Below are 21,004 nucleotides of genomic sequence, written 5' to 3' on the forward strand. Positions count from 1 at the left end.
CCAAGCATCTTCTTATCTGGACACAACTCCCTGTCTAAACATCCCTTACCAGCAGTCTAGAAAGTGGACCTCCTGCAAAGGTTCCCATCATTGTCAGCAATTATAAGAACACTCAATCATATGGGTTTTCTCTTGTTTCTCCCTCTGCTTCCCCACCCTTCCAGATGATAGACATGATGTACTTTGTCATCATTATGCTGGTGGTTCTGATGAGCTTTGGGGTCGCCAGGCAAGCCATCCTTTTTCCCAATGAGGAGCCATCATGGAAACTGGCCAAGAACATCTTCTACATGCCCTATTGGATGATTTATGGGGAAGTGTTTGCGGACCAGATAGACCGTAAGCAAGTTTATGATTCTCATACACCAAAGTCAGGTATTTAAATTCAATTCAGTTGTGTCTTTTCCAAGTTCATTTGTTTGCTCTCAATAAATGGCTCAAGATAGAGGACCGATTCCTAGCTTGCTATCTTGGAGGAAACAAAAATTACAGAAGGTGAATATACAATTTTAGCAAAGTAGTTCTTGGGTGTTTCTTTAGGTATGTCATGTTCTGTGACACGAATCGACATCTGGTATACCAAATTTGATCAAAAAATGAACCACTTAGAAAGATCTAAATTATGATTCAAACTCCCAGGGCCATGTGTTGAATATTTCAATATCAGGAATATTTTATGTCACTACCTCCCTACCTCTACCCCAGCCACCAGCCCCAGCCTTTAGAAAATATATTTCTTGAGTTGGACTTCAGAACAAATAAACAATGCTCGATTTCACCATCAGAATTCAAGAGTAAGGGCAAACATCTGCATGGTATTTTTCTTGCACTGGAAACTATTCTCCAACTCCCTTTCCCGCTGTCTTAAATTATGTGCTATTGAGACTCATAGGAAGCTAGTATTCATTGCCTGGAAGTATGGAAAATGCCTTAGGTCATAAACTGAGCTGCTTGCTATAAATGCCAAAAAGAAAATAGTATCTATATTATGAAACGATTCAGTTTGGGGAGTGAATGCCAGCAGGCCCCCAAGGTTTCATACCCTAATAGATGCTGATTCTCTGTGATAAACACTCCTTTTGTATGGAGCTTGAAGATAGTTGTATCCTAGAAGTCTGTTCCAGGATTTTATTTGGACCAAATGTCAGGACACACCAGGCATTGGGAAATTTTTTGGGAAGAAAGCATCATTAAAGAAACATCTTTCAGTGTGGAGGAGTTGAATCCCAGGAGCAATGATTTCTCATTTCCCCTGAGGAGTTTAGTTCTGGAAATAACATCCCTCCAACATTGTTGAATTAACATTTTTCAGACATTTTTTTGCTGACAGGCCAGCCATCTGAGCCCTGGACTGTGGACATGGATTAAGGTTACATAACCAGGTAGTATAGCTTATTAAGAGCAGGAGCAGGGACTAGTTAGCATCCCCACTCCCACTGCCCATCCCAGGTACGACTGAGACCAGGAAAACAGGGACAAGGCAGCAGAGTGTGAGTCCTCCAGGCCTGTGAAGAGGATGTGTACGTTGGCAACAGAACACACCGGTACGTCACTTATTCTTCCACGATGGATTTTGAACAAACACACTTTCCTTCTCAAAATGTGTTATCTAAGGCAATCAAGACTTTTTGGAACACCTAATTGGAACAAATACTTGTTTCATGAGACTCAGCCAACTCACTGAGGAAGAATTTTAACTCCATCTCCTGGTTGTAATATCTTTGGCTGACAACGTGCAGCCTTCACCAAGACAACTTGCCAGGGACTGGGGAAAATCCTTTTGAGAGCCTGCTTTCAAATGGTCCCTAAAGGCAAAACAACACTTTTAAACACCCACCTATGACCATTCTTCTCAGAGATTAAATGTGCTATTTCCCCCCAAGAAGCTGTTTTTCCACTTAGTTACATTATTTTGCCTTTTTTAGTTTTCCTTTCTGCTCCAAAATGAGATTAAACCCCCAGGGATGTTTTGACAATGCCACATTTTGGGATGGGAGAACGAGGGAGGTGTAGGTGTGTTTTATAAATGGGATTCTGTCTGTCCCTCTACAAGTGGCCATTTATTGATGTTGTACTATGAACCCAGCCTAGTGCAACAAACACCACCATCTGGCTGAATAAGAGGATTTATTATTGTTATTTTAAAAGAAGGGCTGATTGTAGTTTAGAACTTGAAAAACCCCTGGAGACAGAGAAGATGTGTTTTGTGTGAGTGAAACATGAAAATAGATTTCCCACACTGTTAATTAGATCTGTGGAGTTCTACGTGTGTGAGAATAAATTTCGACTCCAAACCTCAATGTATAACTGACCCAGCCTTGGATAGATGCAGCCTTCATGATGCCCTTCCCCAGCCACTTACCTTCCTTTTCGATGTTCTGAAAGAGCTACAATGGTAGCCACTGTTCTAAGCTAAATCAGCCAGTTTTCTGTCTAGTGCTAGTGAGTATTTGTCCTTTCTCAAATGGATATAGAAGGCTGCCCCCAAAATCTGTCATGACATTTGGCCAAGGTCATTGAACATTCCTGTCCTCCAAATGATTTAATATTGATGTTATGGCCCTGGATGGGCCCAATGGGGATTGGGTGACTGCCCTAGATGGTCATTCAGAACTGCTCTGGAGTCCCAAGTACCAAGCTATTTGAGAAAGGTACAAATCGTTTATGCTGCTCTACGATGTCTTGCCTCTTTTCTGTGTCGTGCCCAGGTTGGTTTGTGAAGCATGTTTTCAGGCTGATCAGATCTCATATCCGCCTGGACCCACAGCCCTGCCCAGGGTCTGCCAGTCCCATCCTGTAGGTGTACCCCGTGCAGGCCTTCTGAAGTGCTGCTCATTCAAACACACCTTCGCAGAGTGACTCATTTCTAACGGAATGCGCGTGCTCCATAGCTAACTCTTTTTTTTTTTTTTACTTCAGAATTGCTGAGCCCATTTCATGTTTGGGAAAATACTCTTTCTTAATTGGGTTGGATGTATATGGATGTACAATAGGGCCCTTGGGGTGGGTTTTTAACATCAATCATACACCTCAGAAGAGAGGGTGGCTTTGATGCCCTCACTTCTGGGAGGCAATGTTACCTTACTACAGATTTTTGATATGCCTTCCACCTTTTCTTCTGTTATTTGTTCTAAACACAGAGACCAAAGATCGATAAGATCAATAAAGCCTAAGATACTGGAATGAAACTTGTAAGGTTACTTTCCAAATGTGCTTAAAACTAAACCAAAAGGAAAGAAAATGGAGTCGCTGTAAAGTCACAACATAATTTAGGTGCTTTTCACCTCTAAGCCATGTTGGACTAAACACAAATGATAGTTCAGCCTTAATCTAAGTTCTCTGTGGAGACTGAAATGTTTGTTTTGTTTGGAAGCAGAGGAGAGTGAGAGAATGTGATTGGAAGGAGAAGATAAGGAACCTAGGGAAGGGACAGTGACTGTCCGCTCTACCCGGAAACTTTGCCTACCACCCTGATTTAATTCGTGAGAATGCAACTTGCTGTTGTTGTGTGGTTGGTTCCTTTTTGGTTTGTTTGGTTTCTTTCAAATAGCCCAAAATTGTCCTCACGTGTTTGCTATATAGACTCCTAGCTCTCCAAGAACCAACCTAAGGGCTACCATGAAGCAACTTAGGCCCTGGGTTGTTAAATGCATGGCTACCAAATGATGACACCCTTTTGGGTAGTCTCATTGGTGTGACCCATGTGGCATGGCCTCTGAGAGCTGGTCAGGATCCCACTGGAGCTTGAGGGGAAAAGCCACTTAGAAAAGAGGAGAAGCAGAATTCATTTCCACCCCAGCAGCATTTCATGCCAAGGTCGGAGCAAAGCTAAAATTAGATGGACTCTTGCCAGCTTAGAAATCTGGTTCTACATTCTAGTGTGTGAGGTCCCTAGAAGTGCACCTTTGTTGGCAGGGAAAACGGGGTGTCTCTGGCTTTCTCCAGCCCCTGAATGAATGCAACTTTCATTTATTTACAGGGCATCCATGTGCTGCTGGCTGTATATTCAGATTCCCCAGGCTGTACCAGGGCAGGAGGAAAATGAATCATGCTCTTGAATGCATTAAGTAAGGGTCTAAATTTAGTCCTCCTTTCTGCTTCCCTGAGTATTTTTACAAGTTTAGATAGTAATGTGAAAGCAGAATGTCCAAAACTTACTTTCTACCATGACAACTTAATATTATCTAGCCCTTTCCATTCACTCCAAATTAACTATCCAACCTACTTAATGCCTGGGTTATTTTTTTTTCTTACTGCCTAGGGCTTTTCCATCTAAAATTAATAGGTAGTCTGGGGTAGGAAGGTTTTTGTTTTGTTTTTGCTTTATTTATGTGTGTATATATTTAGTACAAAGGTTTGCTATAAAAAAAATCCTTGCTCCTTTGTGTCCATGTTGTCTCTGTGATGTTGACTGAATTTAAAGTGTTGTTTTTGTCATGTGTGTGCATGTAAAGCCAAAACACATTCCTGAATTATTTTTCTGCCTCAAATTAATTGTTCCTCACTTCCCATGTGGAAATCAGGACAGCTCAAGGAGCCAGTCTCTAAAATATGCCTGCTTATGGTGAAGTTTAGAGCAGCATGAATGAAGAAGATGACTATTGTTATGCATTGCAATTGTGAAACTCCAGTTCTCAAGACTCAGGGCTGTGCATCTGTTTAGTATTCTGAACTGACCTTCTCTAATGGATTCAGAGCACACTAATGCCTAACAGCTATAGCGTGGGGAGTGTTGCTTGACCAAAGAAAGTATTTTGGAAAAGAAAAACTTGAGCCAGTGCCAACTTTTGGGAAAGGAAGAATTGTTTTGTTGGGTTTTGTTTTCACAAATTGCTAAGGAAGCAAGCCAATATGAGGCACCATCCTCATTTTCTGTCCCTGAAAGCCAGCTCACATTATAGAGAATGCCCACCTGACTTGTTTACTAATACAAACTGAGGCTTAATGGATTTACAAATAACAGAGCTATCTGCAGACAGGCCTTTGTGATGATTCCGGACGCTGTTTTGATCAACACTTGTTCTATTGTCATAACATTTAATTAGCATTTTCTCACAGGTTGGACTCCACTTTGAATTCTTTCTTCAGTCAATGAATATTTATTTTGTTTGTACTGTGAGCTGGGAACCAGAGCACAGAGATGCATGTGACAGAGGCATTGTCTTCAAGGAGCTTACTGTCCAGGAAAGGCAAGCTGCCACTGACGATACATGTGTAGAGATGGAGCCAAAGAAGGTAGTCAGTTCTACCTGGGGTGGGAGATGAGACCTTGCAGAGAAAGGGAGAGTTGAGCTGAGCCACGCAATATGAGCTGATGTTTCAGGAAGATGAGAGCAGGAGGTGTAAGGAGAGAAGAATGGCCTTCCAAACTGCAAATTAGTATGAAAAGTTCCAGGAGCAGTGGATATTTAGTATGGCTGATGGTAGAGTAAGAGGCAAGAGACAGGAAGTAGGACAAACGGGGTACAGATCCTGGAGGACTTACACTCCATGCTCAGAATAGTACCATGATCAAGATGTATGTTTTAATCAGAGCTCCCAAGCAAAAATATGGAAAGTCCATAAGAGGGGTAGAGGTGGGAGATGAGAGGTGAGAGGAAATTTGTAATGCAGCAGCAGCTGGAATGGAGGAAACAGGCAGGATGAGATTTTAGGAAGATACAATCAAAAGAACCTGGAAAGAAATCAGATGGTGCAGAGGGCGATAGTGGGAAAAGTGGATGAGGATTTAAAGCAGAGGAGCTGAAGATTACGCCAAGGTTTCTGGCTTAGTCTAAAGGGTGATGTCATTCACTGAGATAGAGAATCTGGGACAAGGAACTATGGGGGTATGGGGACTTTTTCTGTCAGGATTGAAATGAGTTTGAGGTTTCTATGGGAATTCCAGGAAAACCATGAAGAAGGCTATTTTGCACATAGAACTCTGGAGCTCAGTAGAAGCTGAACAGGAGATAGAGATTTAGGGATCAACCACCATGATGGTTAATGCCATGATGGGTGAGTTTATCAGAGGGCACAAGTAGAAAGAGAAGAGAAGGCCAGAGAGGAATACTGAGTGGTCAGCGGTGTCAAATGCAAGAGAAAAGTCCAACTGGGTGAATATTTACAGAAGTCCATTCAGTTAGTCCTTCAGGAAGTCACTGGTGACTTTTGCCAGGGCATTTTTATTTCAGTGGCAAGTGCAAAAACCAATTACAGTGATGTAAGGGTAAATCAGCAACAGGACAAAGCATTTACTAGGGAAGAGGGAGAGAAATGCTGTATATGTATCAGCAGGGCAGGAGGAGCAGAGAAAGCACAATGCAGTAGAACTCTGAGAAGAGTGATGTCTTATAATCACCACTAGGAAAATGGCAGATGTCACGGACTTGGTACATATCACAGGATTCCTCTGGGCCACCTATTTTCATAGATAAGTTGTGTGTTTTCCCAGTCATGACTCTGTGCCCCAGATATAGTACAGGAAAGACAAATGGCTGGATTAATCCAAGACTGAGGCTTTGCTGTGCCCACATGGCAGAGAGGGAACAGGGACTAGGGTTATTAAAGATGTTTGCAAGGGTTTTTGAAGTTATACATTGTGAGGTGTAAGATGAAGGCAAAAGAAAGGTTATAAAGTTGGTGAAAACCCCAGAGGAAAAAGGAATAATCAAAGGACTGGATTTCTAGCCTGAGAGGCAATTACATTGACTAAAGATCCTGAAGGCTGTGATGATACGATGTTGTGGTCAGGCAATAGTAAATTGTGTTCAGAATTAAGAGGTGAAGCAGTTTAGAATAATGATAAGGTCCAGGGGTAGCTATGAGGATGGGTTCTAGAACATGCTGGAGTTGAAGTCAAGTATCTTGAAGCTAGATTCTTCTGTGTTTATCAATACAGATATTGAAGTTGTTCACAATAATGACAGAAGTTGCGAATGGGAAGACTTTGATCAGGATGACGTGAAACTCAAAAAAGAAAGGGCTTTTTGCACAAGAGTGAAAAACAGTGGTTTGGAAAAGGCAAAGAGTATCAATAAAAATGCAGATATTGCCTCTGGGGACCACAATGTAGAAAAATGTGCAACTTCTACTTGAAAAGGTAACAGAGAGGTGGTGTCTTCCTGCAAGATGGATTTTAATTAAGGCAAGAAAATGGGGAAGTGGACTCACAAAAATATAAGAAAGAAGGCCAGGCACAATGGCTCATGCATTTCGGGAGGCTGAGGTAGGAGGATCATTTCAGATCAGGAGTTCAAAGCTCCAGTGACACATTATTGTGCCACTGCACTCCAGCCTGGGCAACAGAGCAAGACCCTGTCTCAAAAAAAAAAGGTACTAGAAAGCAGAGGAGTTTGTATTCAGTGATAATTGGGTTCCGGAAAACTCAGGGGAAAAGGAGAAAAAGGGAACAGTGATAAGAGTTCAGGGGCAGAAAGCCTAGCATCATATGAAGACAATAGCCCAGGGGAAGGTTGGTGGCTGGGGGAGCTTGCATTGTAGAAATAGAGGATGATAGAAAGAAGTACGGTGAGCCAGAGTTTTAAGACAGCTAAAGACTGGAACGCTAAGTAGTATAAGAGATCAGATGAAGCTAATGATATCTAGCCCTAAAAGGATGGAACTGGAGACTTTGTGTAATAGAGAAGAGTAACTAGAGGAACCTCCCCAAATGGCTAGAGAATTCTCCATCTCAAAGGAGGCTCTCCTTTTGAAATTGGCAATGGCTTGTGATGCTAGAGAAGCATCATTCATCACCTTCCACAAAGGTGAACTCTTCATATAACCTTGGAATATTCCACTTTTCTTTAACCTTTTCCAGACTTGCTAATACCTTGCCTATAATTAAACTTAGCGCTTGTTCCATCTTGACCATTTTCAGCCTCTGTTGTAATTCTGCCTTTAACAGAGCACTTTTGTTTCACCCTATGTTTGCATGACTCCAAAGACCATGCTTTTTCTACTCTATCATGACTAGTAAGCCCTAGGTAACCCGGCTACTCCCAGTGGAACTCCAGAAACACCATGTAGCTTGAGCCCGCAAAGCATGCGCAAGCTAGCGTTCACTCTCATACACTTTCCCGTGTGTGTGCAGACTCACATTTCTTTTTTCTCTCCTCCAGCCCTGCTTCTGCCAAGACATTTTTATCTATTCCCTAAATCTTCCTTTCCGTTGCCCCTTCTGAAAACGCTCTAAAGTCCCTGAGAGCTTGTACATTTGGACCACAAAAGCAGCCAGAGAAACTCAAGGGCTATTTCTGGATTCTGTGCTGCAACATTCCGTTCCCTGGGGTGGGGGGTACCGAGCCAGTACCTGCTTGAAATATAGGAAGAGAAGTGAGTACTTCTACATACTATTCCACCACACTAATTTAACCATCTTGTAAGTAAAAACAGGACACCCAAAATAAAAATAAACCCATAGGCTCCACGCATCCTAGACATAACCCACATGTTTCAAAGGAAAGATTATATATGAAGTAATTGTAATCTGGTGTCATCATAAATCATCTCACAGTGTGGCCGCAGGGATCTCTTAGACTCCCAGAATGGTGGTAAATCTGGAAATTCTTCAGAACAGCCCTGTACAATAGAATCTACTGTGATGGGTGATGGTACTCATCTAGATCTATGTTGTCCAATACCATAGCTGCTTATCATGTATGGCTACTGAGTGCTTGAAATGTGGCTAGTATAAATAAGAAACTAAATTTTTAATTTTTTTCTTTTTAATTAACTGAGATTTTAATTTAAATAGCTGCATGTTGCTAGTGGCCACTGAATTAGATAGCTCTGTTCTAGAATATAAAAATCCTTTAGAATGCCAGCTCTGTGAGAGCAGGGACCACATCTTTCTTGTTCACTGCAGTGTCTCCAATACCTCAAACTACGTCTCACACAATGTAGGTGCTCAGAAAATAGTTGGTGCATGAATTAAACTCCTTGAAGCAGAGGATAGACAGTGATGTTGTTATCTGCTTTAAACAATCAATCAAGCAAACAAAAAGATTTCAGGGACTACATATAAAGAAACTAGAAAAGCTGAAATGTCAGAAATGTCAGTGAAGATGATGAAAAGAAGCCACGTTTGTTATAAAGGAATTTAAAAAGTGGATTAAATTAAATGTAGTGATCATGGATTCATGACATACACACACACACGCACAGGGTGGAGGTGGGGAGGAGTGAGAAAGGAAAGTGGAATCAAAGGGGATTCTAGAGTTAAGTTCCTGAAAGTAGCTAGCTAACTTTGTTTTCAGGAAGAAAATTCCAGCTGCGTTCAAGAAATATCTATTGAAAAAGTCATGATTGTAGTATATGTGCAGAGATTAGGCAGCTATAAGGAAGGGAGGGAGGAAAAGAGGGAGAGAAGGAAGGAAGAAAGGAAAGAGAAGATAAAAAACGAAAGAAGGGAGGGAAGGAGGGAAGGACCGAAGGAGGGAGGGAAGGAAGGAGGGAGGGGGGAGGGGGGGAGGGGGGAGGGGGGAGGGAAGGAGACCAGCCCACCTGCTGGCCCTTGATTGTTGAGGGCAGCAGAGGAAGGAAGACAGAGCTGTGTGAGCCCAGCAGCAGGATGAGTTGAGGCCCATGCAGAGAGCCCCACCAGCTCTGAGCCTCACCATGCTGGCGGTGGTTGCCATGCATCCTGTAACTATGGCCTTTCCAAAGGCTCAGTGTTCTGACCAAACACAGCAAGGCAGATGGTTGATTTCCACTCAAAGCAGAGCAGAGTACACCCCTTCTGAATAATGTAGCAAGATTTTAATTGCTCTGTATTAACAGCAACCAACAAATAGACTGATCTCCACACAGGCTAACTATTAGCAGATGATCCCAGCAAGGCTCACACATAGTTGTTTTTCCTCAGATGTGACAGAGTCCAAATAAGCCTGCAACCTCAATGTGTAAGGGAAAGGAAGATGCTCAAGATCTTTTGCAAGATACTGTCCAGTGGAGCGAGTCGCTTCCTGTGGCTGGATTTCAGACCACGTCTGTCAAGTGATGTTTGACTGAATTGCTTGGCTTTCAGCCAAATATTTGATATCTAGAACATCAGGCCTAAGGTTCAAGATGAGTGCTTGCTTGGAAAAAGACCCCAATAACTTTGGGTCAAATGCAGGATGTTGAGTCTTCATCTTAGTGACACACTCAGTTCAAGGAGATGAGACTCACTGGTGAGTTAAGGATAGAGGGGGCTATTTCTTGACCCAGGCTGTGGTTACGTGGGCTTTCATTTTACACTGGACATATATGTTTTATGGACTCTTCTGTGTATGTATCTCATAATCTAATACATAAAGGAATAAAGAAGACATCCTGCTATAATATTTTCCAGATTCTAGTTTGAATGGGTTCATTCATTCAATGACATTTACTAAGCACTTCAAGTGCCAGGCTCTGTGCCACGAGATGGGAGTTAAAAAGACATACTTTATTGCCTCAGTTTTGAAGGAAGTTGCTGAAGATTGACAGCTAAACACACATTACAAATCAGTGTGATATATATTTTCATAGAGGTGTTGTGTAAGGACTTAGCTCAAAGGAAAGAACACAGTTTAGCAGTAGGAAAAAGGGCAGAGAAAAGGAAGGGAGGGCCAGATGCACTCTGAGAAAGTCTCCTGGAGGTAACAGTTAAGCTGGATCACGAAGGATATTAAGGGTTTTTCAGACAGATAATGACAGGGCATTCTAAATAGAGGGACTGTTATGTACAAAACCAGAGGCATGACAAAGCATGCCTGGTGTGGTCATATGGGGGCCAGAGAGAGCAGAGACATGAGGTGTCCTCCCTGGGCCAGCCTGGAACTAGCCTCCAGGTTAGTTCCACGTACGAGGTGCTCCCAAGCCCCCTGTATCTACTCTGGGTTGATGTGGACACCATATTGTTTTTGTCTGATTTCTTGTGTGTATCCCTCATTGGATTCTATGCATTGTGGGGGTTGGGGATGGGTTGGGGCCAGGGTCTGTATTCATCTTTTCCACCATTACTTGAGTGAATAAATGGAGAGGAGGTTAGTAAGGCAGATTGCTGTAAAGGGCTTTATATGTCAGGCTAAGGAATTTGGATCTTGTGGGAAATTCGCAGGTCGCCTTGTGTGGAGCCCCTTTTTAAGTATAGCTTCAGTTTACGGGATGCACAGGTGTCACTAAAGAGTGGGGAGATCATGGCTAGAAAATATGCAACCATAATGCTCATTTCAGGGAAATTAGATAAGCCATAAAAAAGCCCTTTGTTCCAAAATATCTTCTAAAAGAGGAGTAACAACCTTCTCTTTTAAAAAAGAGTCAAAACATTCCCTGAACAGGTTAAACCTGCTGACTCTTCTCTCCCTAATGTGAAGTATATGAATCTCTCAACCCCCAAAATAGCTGAAATCAGCATTCAGGGAAGGAGCGTTGAAATGGGGGCAGGTGATGTGGAAGCTGATGGCTCAGCATGCATGAGGTGGACCCTGAGCAGCCAGAAGCCAGCATGAGGCAACTGAGTGTCTGGAGGGCAAGGAAAGTGAGACAGGGTGTGGGGAGGCTTCACAAAGACACGTGGTGGCAAAACGGCTTTGCCTACATTGCAGTTTTGTCAAGGGTCCTGGCAGATGCCCAGTTTGCCTCCAAACACTATCTTCTACGCTGCCTGCAGTAAATTGCTGATGCCTGAACTTGAATATCAGGATAACCTGAAGTTCTACAAGCCTCAGGCTCCTCAGTTCAGTCTGCGAGCACGGGCTTCCTAGCTGCAGCTTTTTCAGTTCAGCTAGGTTTCTCCTCCTCCAAACCCCATCTCTCCCCATCTGGAAAAATAACAGAGACACAGAGGAGAGAAAGGAAGAGAGGAGAGGAATGAATGCATTTATATACTACCCTCTCTCACTTTTTTCTTTTTTATCATTAGTTCATCCACATCAAAAAATCTATTCCCACTGGGCACAGTGGTGCACACCTGTAGTCACAACTACTCGTGAGGTTGAGGCAGGAGGACCTCTTGAGCCCAGGAGTTCTGGGTTATAGTGTGCTGTGTTGATCAGGCATCCACAGTAAGTTTAGCATCAATGTAGTGACCTCCTGGGAGTGAGGGACCAGCGGGTTGCCTAAGGAGGGGTGAAGTGGTCCAGGTTAGAAATGGAACAGGCCAAAACTCCCATGCTGATGGGTCGTGGGATCACACCTGTGAATAGCCGCTGCACTCCAGCCTGGGCAGCATAGTGAGACTCCATCTCTAAAAAACTAAAAATAAAAATCTATTCTCCAGGAAACTCAAAGGTCTGAAAGGCCCAAGACAGCCCAGAGGAGCTGAGTACTCTCAAACATGCTTTCTTGTGATCACAAGATAATCTCCCATAGTCAAGGCCTATCTCACTGGTTCTCAACTAGGGGCAGTTGTACCCCCTAACCACCACCCAGCAAACAGACATTTGGCACTGCCTGAAAGTATTTTGGTTGTCACAACCCATGGGGCGCTACTAACATCTAGCAGTAGAGGCCAGGGATGCTGCCTAACATCCCATGATGCACAGGACATCTTCTCCAGACAAAGAATTATCCCACCCAAAAGGTCAATGTGCTGAGATTGAGAAAACCTGGCCTATCAGAACCCAAAATTCAACTCCTTATTGCTTCTGAAAGAGAGGACACAATGTAGTTGCCTCAACTTGTAAAAAGTCCTAAAGGACAGATCTAAAGGGGCCCCAAGTCCTCACAAACTAAAGCCAGGCAGAGAGTGCTGCAGGTCCCCATTGATCATCCCTTACAGGGTTTCACGACATCTCCCTCTACTCTGCTCACTCTGTCTTCAGACCAAAGACCAAGTTAGGACATCGGGCACTTAGGGTGTCTGAACAGTCAACATGAAGGACCCCTTTTGGCAAACGCCAGTAGATCTTGTCCCATGCCCTTGGGCACCAGTTTTGGACATAATAAGCTATCATTGCTATGAAGAACAACAAGAACCCAGAGGCGTTAACCTATTATTTAGAATTTACAAATATTTTGCTAATCCAGGTGGAGTCTAGCAAACTTCCACACCTCCCTTCTCAAGTTTGCATCTAAGAGACAGCAGTCTTTTTTTTTTTTTTTGGATAGAAAAGCACCATGATGCACTCATAAAGCAAGTGGTCTGGGTGATCTCAGACGTCCTGGCGAAACAGTTCAGTTCAATCAATCCAACTCACCATTTGTGATAAAGCACAAAGGGGAACCATACCCCCCATGATAAGACTCAATAGTTATATTTACTGACCAACTTAACACCACTGAACCAAACTGAAAACAGTTTTTAAACATTCACTGGGGCCAGTGACTCTCTCCTGAGTCGATGGGCTAGCTTTACAGAATCACAGGCCTTGAAGCAAAGGGATGAAGTCTGTTATGTGCTCTTTTTAATATTCTGAACAAGGGCTTCAGAAGTAAAATGTCACTGTGAACTGAATGGTTACAGTACTGTTACAAGAAAGCCGGTTGCTGACAAGTACTTCAAAGTCACTCGTGCCACCTGAGGAACATAATGTTCAAGCACCGAAGGAACTATATATGGTGCATGCGGTTCTATTCTACAGCAGGTAATTGAATATACAGGGCGGGGGACACCACTATCAAACAGGTCATGCACTAAAAGACTGGATTCTTTCCTGTGGATTTAAGATTATCAACCCTATCAGGAGTCTACATAAGATAGCCAACTGCTGAAAATGTCACTGCTTTTTGCAAAATGTATGGCAGTCGTACTTAAGCAGATTGTATTGAATACAGGGATGCCTGAATTCTCTATTAACTGTCAAGTGTGTTACAAAAGCTATGTCTTGGGTTTCATGGGTTTCTAGGGAAAGGGAAGTCAATTAACATTTGTTGAGAGGCTATTACAGTGGCTGGCACCAGGCCAGGCACATGATACACTGTGACTCATTAGTGCTGATTTACTAGTGATCTACATGAAGAGCAGAGGTTAAAGAACTTGTTGAAGGCACACAGCCAGAAAGTGGCAGAGGCTGAATTGGAATCCAGGCCCATCTGACTTCTAGACCCATGCTCTTAACTTCTGCATTAGAACAGAAGGCAGCTTCCATCGGAATCCACAGCTTTGCACTTTCCCCTCTACCTCACTGCAGTGCCTGGACCACATCATGCATTTATTTACTTAGCAACCACTTATTACAAAGAGAAAACAGTAAACAAGAGAGGCCTTGGCATGTACTTCAGAGCAGTTACATCTACTGTGGGGTTCGGTGGAAACAGTAAGTCAACAAATAGACAGCATACTTAGGGGTGGTCATAACTGCCAGGAAGAAAGTAAGTCCAACTAGCAGGATTGGGAGTTACTTCGGTAAGGACTTGGGCGTACGATTTTATAGAGAATGGTCAGCGAAAGGGATTGAAGAGATAGCATTGTGCTGAAATGTGAATAATAGAAATAAGCATGAAAAGAGCTGGGGAAGGAACATTCCAGACAGAGAGAACAGCAAGGGCAAAAGCCACGTGGTAGGAATGGTCTGGATGCTTTCATCTAGGATCAGAAAGAATGCCAGTGTGATTGGAGTTTAAGATCTACAGCAGCAGCTGGGTGCGGTGGCTCACGCCTGTAATCCCAGCACTTTGGGAGGCCGAGGTGGGTGGATCATAAGGTCAGGAATTTGAGACCAGCCTGGCCAAGATGGTGAAACCCCGTCTCTACTAAAAATACAAAAATTAGCCAGGCACGGTGGCAGGCGCCTGTAATCCCAGCTACTAGGGACACTGAAGCAGGAAAACCACTTGAATCGAAGAGGCAGAGGTTGCAGTGAGCCGAGATCACACCATTGCATTCTAGTCTGGGCGACCAAGCAAGCCTCCATCTGGGAAAAAAAAAAAAAAAAGAAGAAGAAGATCTACAGCAGCAGCTCAGGTTGGCCTAGCATGTCATGGTGGAATTTCTGTGTTCAAGTACGTGGTTTAATTCTAAATGAGAACTGGGATTTAAGAACAGGATTGGCAACTCTGCAGCTATTCAAGACACAGCGCACTGCCAAAGGTTGATGGTCAGGAAGATAGAGAATCGCCCAGAAACCAGTGGTTTCGAGAATTAGGAAATCAGGAAGAGAGCTTCCTCCACCATTGAAGCCATCCTGTGGCTTCCCAGAAGGGTTTCTATGACACTGACATGGTGATACCTTGGATAGTCTCAGAATCACCCATCATGGATAAATTAGACAGTACCATGAAAAATACGTTGTACTGCCCATGAGGAGATTCACCTGTCTCTACAAGTATGTCAAAATGGCATTCATCATGAAAACAGGGGGCATCCTGGTAATACAAATGAGACATGGCTTATAGATGGGTCAGAAAATTACAAGTTGGAAAGAGGCAGCTACTGTCCCAAGATGCCAGCAGCATTGCACAGAATATAATGTACTCAGAGGAAAAGCTTGAAGAAGAGTTTGCTTTTCGAAGTCATTATTAGTCCAACCATAGTTCATAGTTATGGAGTGCCTGGTGTGAGTAGAGAACTCAGTTAAGAATGGTTTGAGTTAGTGTGACAAGAACAGTCCAGGACAGAGGCAGAAGCCAGACACTGAATCTCAGTTCTGTCATCTCTACTAACCCTGCAACCTTGGGCAAGTTACTGAAACTGTCTGTTCTTTGGTATATTCTTAACAGTTTGAGGACAGCAAGGAGGTCATCCTTGGTGTTCCTCTCACACAAGAACACAGCCCAGAAAAAGAGCAGTCTTTCCCAAATGAATATGATATGTGCAAATGAATATAATCAGACATTCATGCATATTATTGTTTTTGATGAAGCTAAAATGTGCATCAGTGTCAGAGTGGGATGTATTCGAGGAAAAAAAAGTTAATAAATAATAGCACTGGTGATGTGTAATGTGCCAAATTAATGAAAGTAATACCCAAAGACCAAAATTTGGGAAAGAATGAAACAAACGGCACAGCGTCAAAGGCTACTTAGACATAAGGCGTTATTAGTAGTAACGGTAGGAAAAAATGAAGTAGAGTACATGTAAGAGTGAGCCCAATGAAGCTAAAATTTGCAAAGCCGTTGTTTCTTCCAGCAGGGAAGCCAGCTCCAGGTAGATGTAGGAGCCTTCACTACTTCAAACACCCAGGTGCCTTCTAGGCTTCTGTGTTCCATTTATGTTCATTTAAAATGAGGGGGGAGGATGGTTTGATCCTAGGAGTTCAAGACCAGCCTGGGAATATACCAAGACCCTGTCTCTACAGAAAAAAAAAAAAAGCAAATTAAGCGGGGTGTGGTGGCACACACCTGTGGTCCCAGCTACTTGAGAGGTTGAGGTGGAAGAATCGCTTGAGCCTGAGAGTTTGAGGCTGCAGTGAGCTGTGATTGTGCCACTGTACTCCAGCCTGGATGACAGAGTGAGACCTTGTTGGAAAAAAAAAGAAAAAAAAAAAGAAAGAAAAGAAAAGAAAAAAACAAGCTCACTGAAACAACCATGCAGTCTCAAATAGCATGCCTCTCTCTCTTCACAGCAAAACAGAACCAAGGTATCATGCTGCTGCTCATCGTGAAAAACCATGATTGTGTTTCTCCCATTGTGTCAGCCTGCCAGCCAGCCTGAAAGTCATTCTGGGCAGCTAACCTAATTATTCATTCATTCATGGATTCAGCAAATATTTGGAAATAACTCTGTTCCAGGCACTCTCCTGCGTAATGGGGATTAGTAATGAGAAAAACTGATGAAGCTCCTGCCTCCTTGGGAGCTCACAGCCCAGTAGAGGCATCGGATATCAAACCCAGAATTACACAAATAAATACTTCATCATAAGCTCTGCTAAGTATGTGATGAAGGAATACAGAGTGCTATGAAAACATCTAACAAGGAGACATATTTGGGGCTCAGAGAAAGGCTCTCTGAGGAAGTGACTTTCAAGCCAAGCTATGCAGGAGAAGCAGGAATTTGCTAGGGAAAGAGTAGGAAAAGAGCCCAGGCAGGGGAAATAGCCAGTGCAAAGTCCTGAGACACAGGGGAGGGTACTCCTCCTGCCAGTAACTGAGAGAAGACCAGCAGGGTGGAAGTATGATGTGCAAGGAGAGAATGGTGGGGAATAAAGCTGGAGAGGCAGACCAGGGCCAAGTTGTGCAGGGCCTTTTAGGATTTGAATGTTCTCCTAATTCACTGGGAAAACTAAGAAGTGAAGGATTTTGTGCAGGAATTGAGTTGATGATTATGTTGTTGATGATAGTGGTGGTGGTGTTGGTAGTGTGTGTGTGTGTGTGTGTGCGCGCGTGTGTGTGTGTGACATGAATTGCATGATTTAATCTACATTTCTAAATCAATCCAAGCGTGGTGGTGTTGGTAATGTGTGTGTGTGTGTGTGTGTGTGTGTGTGTGTGTGTGTGTGTGTGTGAAATGAATTGCATGATTTAACCTACATTTCTCCATCAATCCAAGGGTTACCAGAACGCTTTTTGAGGGCTCAACAAACACCAGATCCTGCAGGTTAGGAGCTGGAAAACCTGGCTTCCAGGCTGTTTGCCCTAAAGTGCTGGCTATTAGGACCTGAGCCCAGTTCTTCACTGTGAGATGAAGTGATTAGACCTGAACTCTAACAGTGGTGGTCTTGATGGGCAGCGTGGCCCCCATGTTTTGGAAACTTTACCTTGGAAATTCATGGGTTTTTTTTTTTTAAACTTTACATTTTTTGGGGAAACTTTACCTTGGAAATTCAAGGGTTTTTTTTTGTTTTTTTTTTCCCCTCCCTGAAAGTTTTTGCTTGTCCTCCCTGATTAGGGGCATCATTGACATTGAGAGGTTAGAGCCCAGGCTGTGTGTGTAACCTGCAGTGCACAGGACACTCCCACAATGAAGCACTGTTCTCTGTCCACACAGCTTTCTGCTGTCCCAGCAGACATTCACATAGGTGGAAAATCTGCTTATAATTATCTGAGCCTAACTCCATTTTACATTTAAATACACAAATTTTTGCATGTTTTTAATGAGCTGTGAATTTTTCCAGGAATGAAACCACCATGAAAATCAAGGGAGATGGTATTTTGTTTGCTTTGGAACTTTCTCATGGGTTATTCAACATTTTGGAAAATCAACTCACCAAAGACAATGTTCCTCATTGTATTTGAGCCTCACATCTGTCTACATTTGTGTCTGTCTTATTCATGGAAGTTCTTCATTTAGGTATAAGCATCTGACCACTTCACTATGGCTTCTGCAATTTTCATGTCTGAACACTTACATATTGAAATAATTATTTTATTATAAATTATGTTCCTTTAATTTCCGCTTTATTTAAAATTAGGACATTATATTGATTCTTCTATGACTACATGTACAGGTAAATTATACCATCTATAAATTTCACTTCCGAAGAATGAAGGAAGAATAGGAAATAGTTATTATTAAAAAGAAATGTTAGGGCTGAGAAGATTGAGAACAATTGAACAAGCCCGTTCAGGGCTTTAAAATGCTGCAATTTTAGAAATCTAGTTGCTTACTGTCTTTAGATGGTCTCTTGGTAACCTTAACGTGTGAGAATTCTATGTTTAAAAAATGTATTTTGTTAAATGGTGGAGAGAGTTATCAAAGTTAACATTACCAGTGAGAAGTCATCTTAGTATTGTTTACCCACTGACATGTTATAAAAAGAAGGGCATTTCATCTTTGTGATTTTTATCCAAAAACCCATAACCCCAGTCTAATCATGAGAAGAAAAAAAATCAGACAAACTCAAATTGAGTGACATGCTACAAAATATCTGTCCAGTACTCCTCAAGACTCAGTGCCAAAGTCATAAAAACTTTGAGAACTGTCACCAACCAGAGGAAACTAAGGAGAATGATAATAAAATGCAATGTGGGATCCTGGAAGAGAAAAAGAATTTTAGTGGAAAACTAATGAAATTTGTATCAGGTTTGGAGTTTAGCTAATAGTAATGTACAAACAGTAACTTATGAATGTAAATTTCTTAGGTTTGGCAAATATAGGTGGTTATTTAAGACTTTAGCATTAACAGAGACTGGGTAAGGAATATACAGAACAGGAATTTGGTGTACTAACTCTGAAACTTTTCTACAAATCTAAAATTATTTAAGTCTGTTAAAAGTCTGTTTTTGACAAAAAGCATAGGAAAGCATTAGGAATTCCACTTTTGAACATAACTTTAGGAATTTTTCTAAAGATTTAAAATCACCATCATGTGGGAAACACACACACACACACACAAGAAACTGGGAAGAAATATTGTATCTTTCCTGGGTCCTCACACTCCAGGGTCAATATGTAAAGAAGACAAAGATGTCCGGGAACCACTGCCAGCTAATGTAAAGCGTTGTGTCCTTAGTGAGTATGCAAATACCAACAGTCAAGGTGGACATGAAGAAAAAGAAGGGGACAAAGTCAATCAGGCTTTAAGGGGGCAGAGAGACATTGCTGGCAACACAGAAAGCAGAAGCCTGTTTCTGCTCTGACAGAAGCAAAAAGAAGGATCAATAAACAGGCTATTACTGAAAAAAATTTAGGTAGTCAAGTGGTAAAGAGATGTGAGGGCCATAAAAATAATAATAGCAAATACTTACATAGTGCTTTCTACATATCAAGCACTGTCATACGTGGGTTATGAATAATACTAACTCATTTAATCCCCATAACGATCCTAAGAGATAGGATTATTGCCCCTATGTTTAATGGGCAAGGAAACTGAGGCACAGAGAATATACCTATGTATTCTGTGGAACCCTATGAAACTACCTTTGTTGTAAGTCAAAAATGGTCTACTCTCAGAAAGTGCATATGGTTCACATTTAACTTAATCGGTAACTTGCCTAAGAGGTACAACTATTTGAGACGCAGGGTTGGACTTAGAACCCTGGCAGCTGGCTCAGAAGCCTGGACTGTGAGCCTCCAAGGTACAGGGCCTCCAGCAGAAATGGTCAGCATTTACAGAGTGGCAGGCACTGTGCTAAACCTTTACACATATCAACAACAACTCGTTTGTCTTTACAACAACACTCTTAAGGTAGCTGTAATTATTACCTAATTCATAATTGAAGAAACTGAGGCCCAGGGAGCTTGTATGACCTGCCAAAGGTTACACAGCTAGTAAATGGCAGAGCTAAGACTTGAACCCATGTCGGCCACCTCTGGAGCCTGGGTCCTGTGTTCTCTGTCTCCTGTGTGTCTGTAGGTATGGCAGAATTTGGAATGAGATAAAGCTTTTGCTGCAGGTCATTAGTCTAGAGAGAAGGGACTTTTCCTGTCAAGCCTCCAAACAGATGCTATGGGCTTCCATTTGGTAAGATACATCAGGGAGACATTTTCTGGCCAGCTCAAAATAACTGATACTGTTATTCAGATGGAATAGAAAATTTACCTCATTATCTCTTCCAAAATAAGCAAAGAAATGAAAGACAATGGAATAAAAGGAAAGAAAAAGAAAGTGAAAGATTGGAAGATAGACTATAAAAGATAATTATAAGTGTTCCCATCCTGGAGATATGTGGAATCAAGCACTGTATTTTATTTGCAATTGAGTAGCTTCTCCCTGATCTCAAATGATTCAGTGGCCATTCAATGGACACTTGGTACCTGAATCTACTTTCTCCAGTAGTTGAGAGGTCACATCATAATAACTTGATATTCAGTCTACTTAATACACACCAAGGTCCTTTCAGATAGAGAGAAAAAAATAGTGAATGTTGCTCACCAGCAGATTTACTTTTAAAATATCTAAGGCCGGATGCAGTGGCTTATGCCTGTAATCCCAGCACTTTGGGAGGCCAAGGCAGGCTGATCACTTGAGGTCAGGAGTTCGAGACCAGCCTGGCCAACATGGTGAAACCCCATCTCTCCTAAAAATACAAAAATTAGCTGAGCATCGTGGCGCATACCTGTAATCCCAGCTACTTGGGAGGCTGAGGCAGGAGAATCGCTTGAACCCCGGAGACGGAGGTTGCAGTGAGCTATCGCGCCACTGCACTCCGGACTGGGAGACAAAGCGGGATTCCATCTCAAAAACAAACAAACAAACAAACAAACAAACAAAAAACTCTAGTAATATGACCCAAAACT

General features: G+C 42.4%; 1 protein-coding gene across 16 annotated transcripts in view; it reads left to right on the forward strand.

Moving 5' to 3' along the window:
- TRPM3 (transient receptor potential cation channel subfamily M member 3) overlaps window positions 1–21,004 on the forward strand; it is a 920,678-nt gene that overhangs the window by 855,813 nt on the left and 43,861 nt on the right. For 11 of the 16 annotated variants that reach the window (XM_030810007.1, XM_030810017.1, XM_030810011.1 and 8 more), the window contains one exon: window positions 165–339. In XM_030810007.1, coding sequence (XP_030665867.1) covers window positions 165–339 — 175 coding nt within the window. Of the gene's footprint in view, window positions 1–164; window positions 376–21,004 lie in introns of all 16 variants that reach the window. The other 5 variants (XM_030810005.1, XM_030810016.1, XM_030810008.1 and 2 more) reach the window with 1 other exon arrangement.

The sequence above is a fragment of the Nomascus leucogenys genome, chromosome 1a (assembly GCF_006542625.1).
Source record: "Nomascus leucogenys isolate Asia chromosome 1a, Asia_NLE_v1, whole genome shotgun sequence".
Taxonomy (NCBI): Eukaryota; Metazoa; Chordata; class Mammalia; order Primates; family Hylobatidae; genus Nomascus; species Nomascus leucogenys.